Consider the following 335-nt stretch of genomic DNA (forward strand, 5'->3'; position numbering starts at 1 on the left):
CAATATTTTTCCTTCTAGCAATACGAGACTACATTTGCCTCACAACTTTCCCACCCATTTCTAAAATGCTCTGTTCCACTTGATGGCTTGAATGATGTCCATGTAGTGGACTCTTGCCAAAAAAGTGGAAACAAGCTCATACTCCAGCTGCCCTCCTTGGCGATCTGAGGTCACAACTCCCATCTCCTCCATCCTCTTCTGCTGTTCTCGGCTTGAGTACTGCTTCCTGTGGTGAGTGCCCGAGAGCCTTGCCTCACAAAGGACTTTGGTAGTGAGACACAGTAACCACTGCATAATCTGTAAGGGAATGAACAAGGGTACCTCAACATAGTGTA

At 46.6% G+C, this 335-nt stretch overlaps 1 protein-coding gene across 1 annotated transcript; it reads right to left on the reverse strand.

Annotated features, from left to right (window-relative positions):
• Positions 1-299, reverse strand: LOC119582119 (the record flags this gene model as incomplete). The annotated part of the gene is given in 1 exon segment (XM_037930357.1): positions 1-299. A coding segment is annotated over 1 exon segment (234 nt). The 3' UTR covers positions 1-60.
• Positions 300-335: the final 36 nt, after the last annotated feature.

Source organism: Penaeus monodon, chromosome 15, assembly GCF_015228065.2.
Source record: "Penaeus monodon isolate SGIC_2016 chromosome 15, NSTDA_Pmon_1, whole genome shotgun sequence".
NCBI lineage: Eukaryota > Metazoa > Arthropoda > Malacostraca > Decapoda > Penaeidae > Penaeus > Penaeus monodon.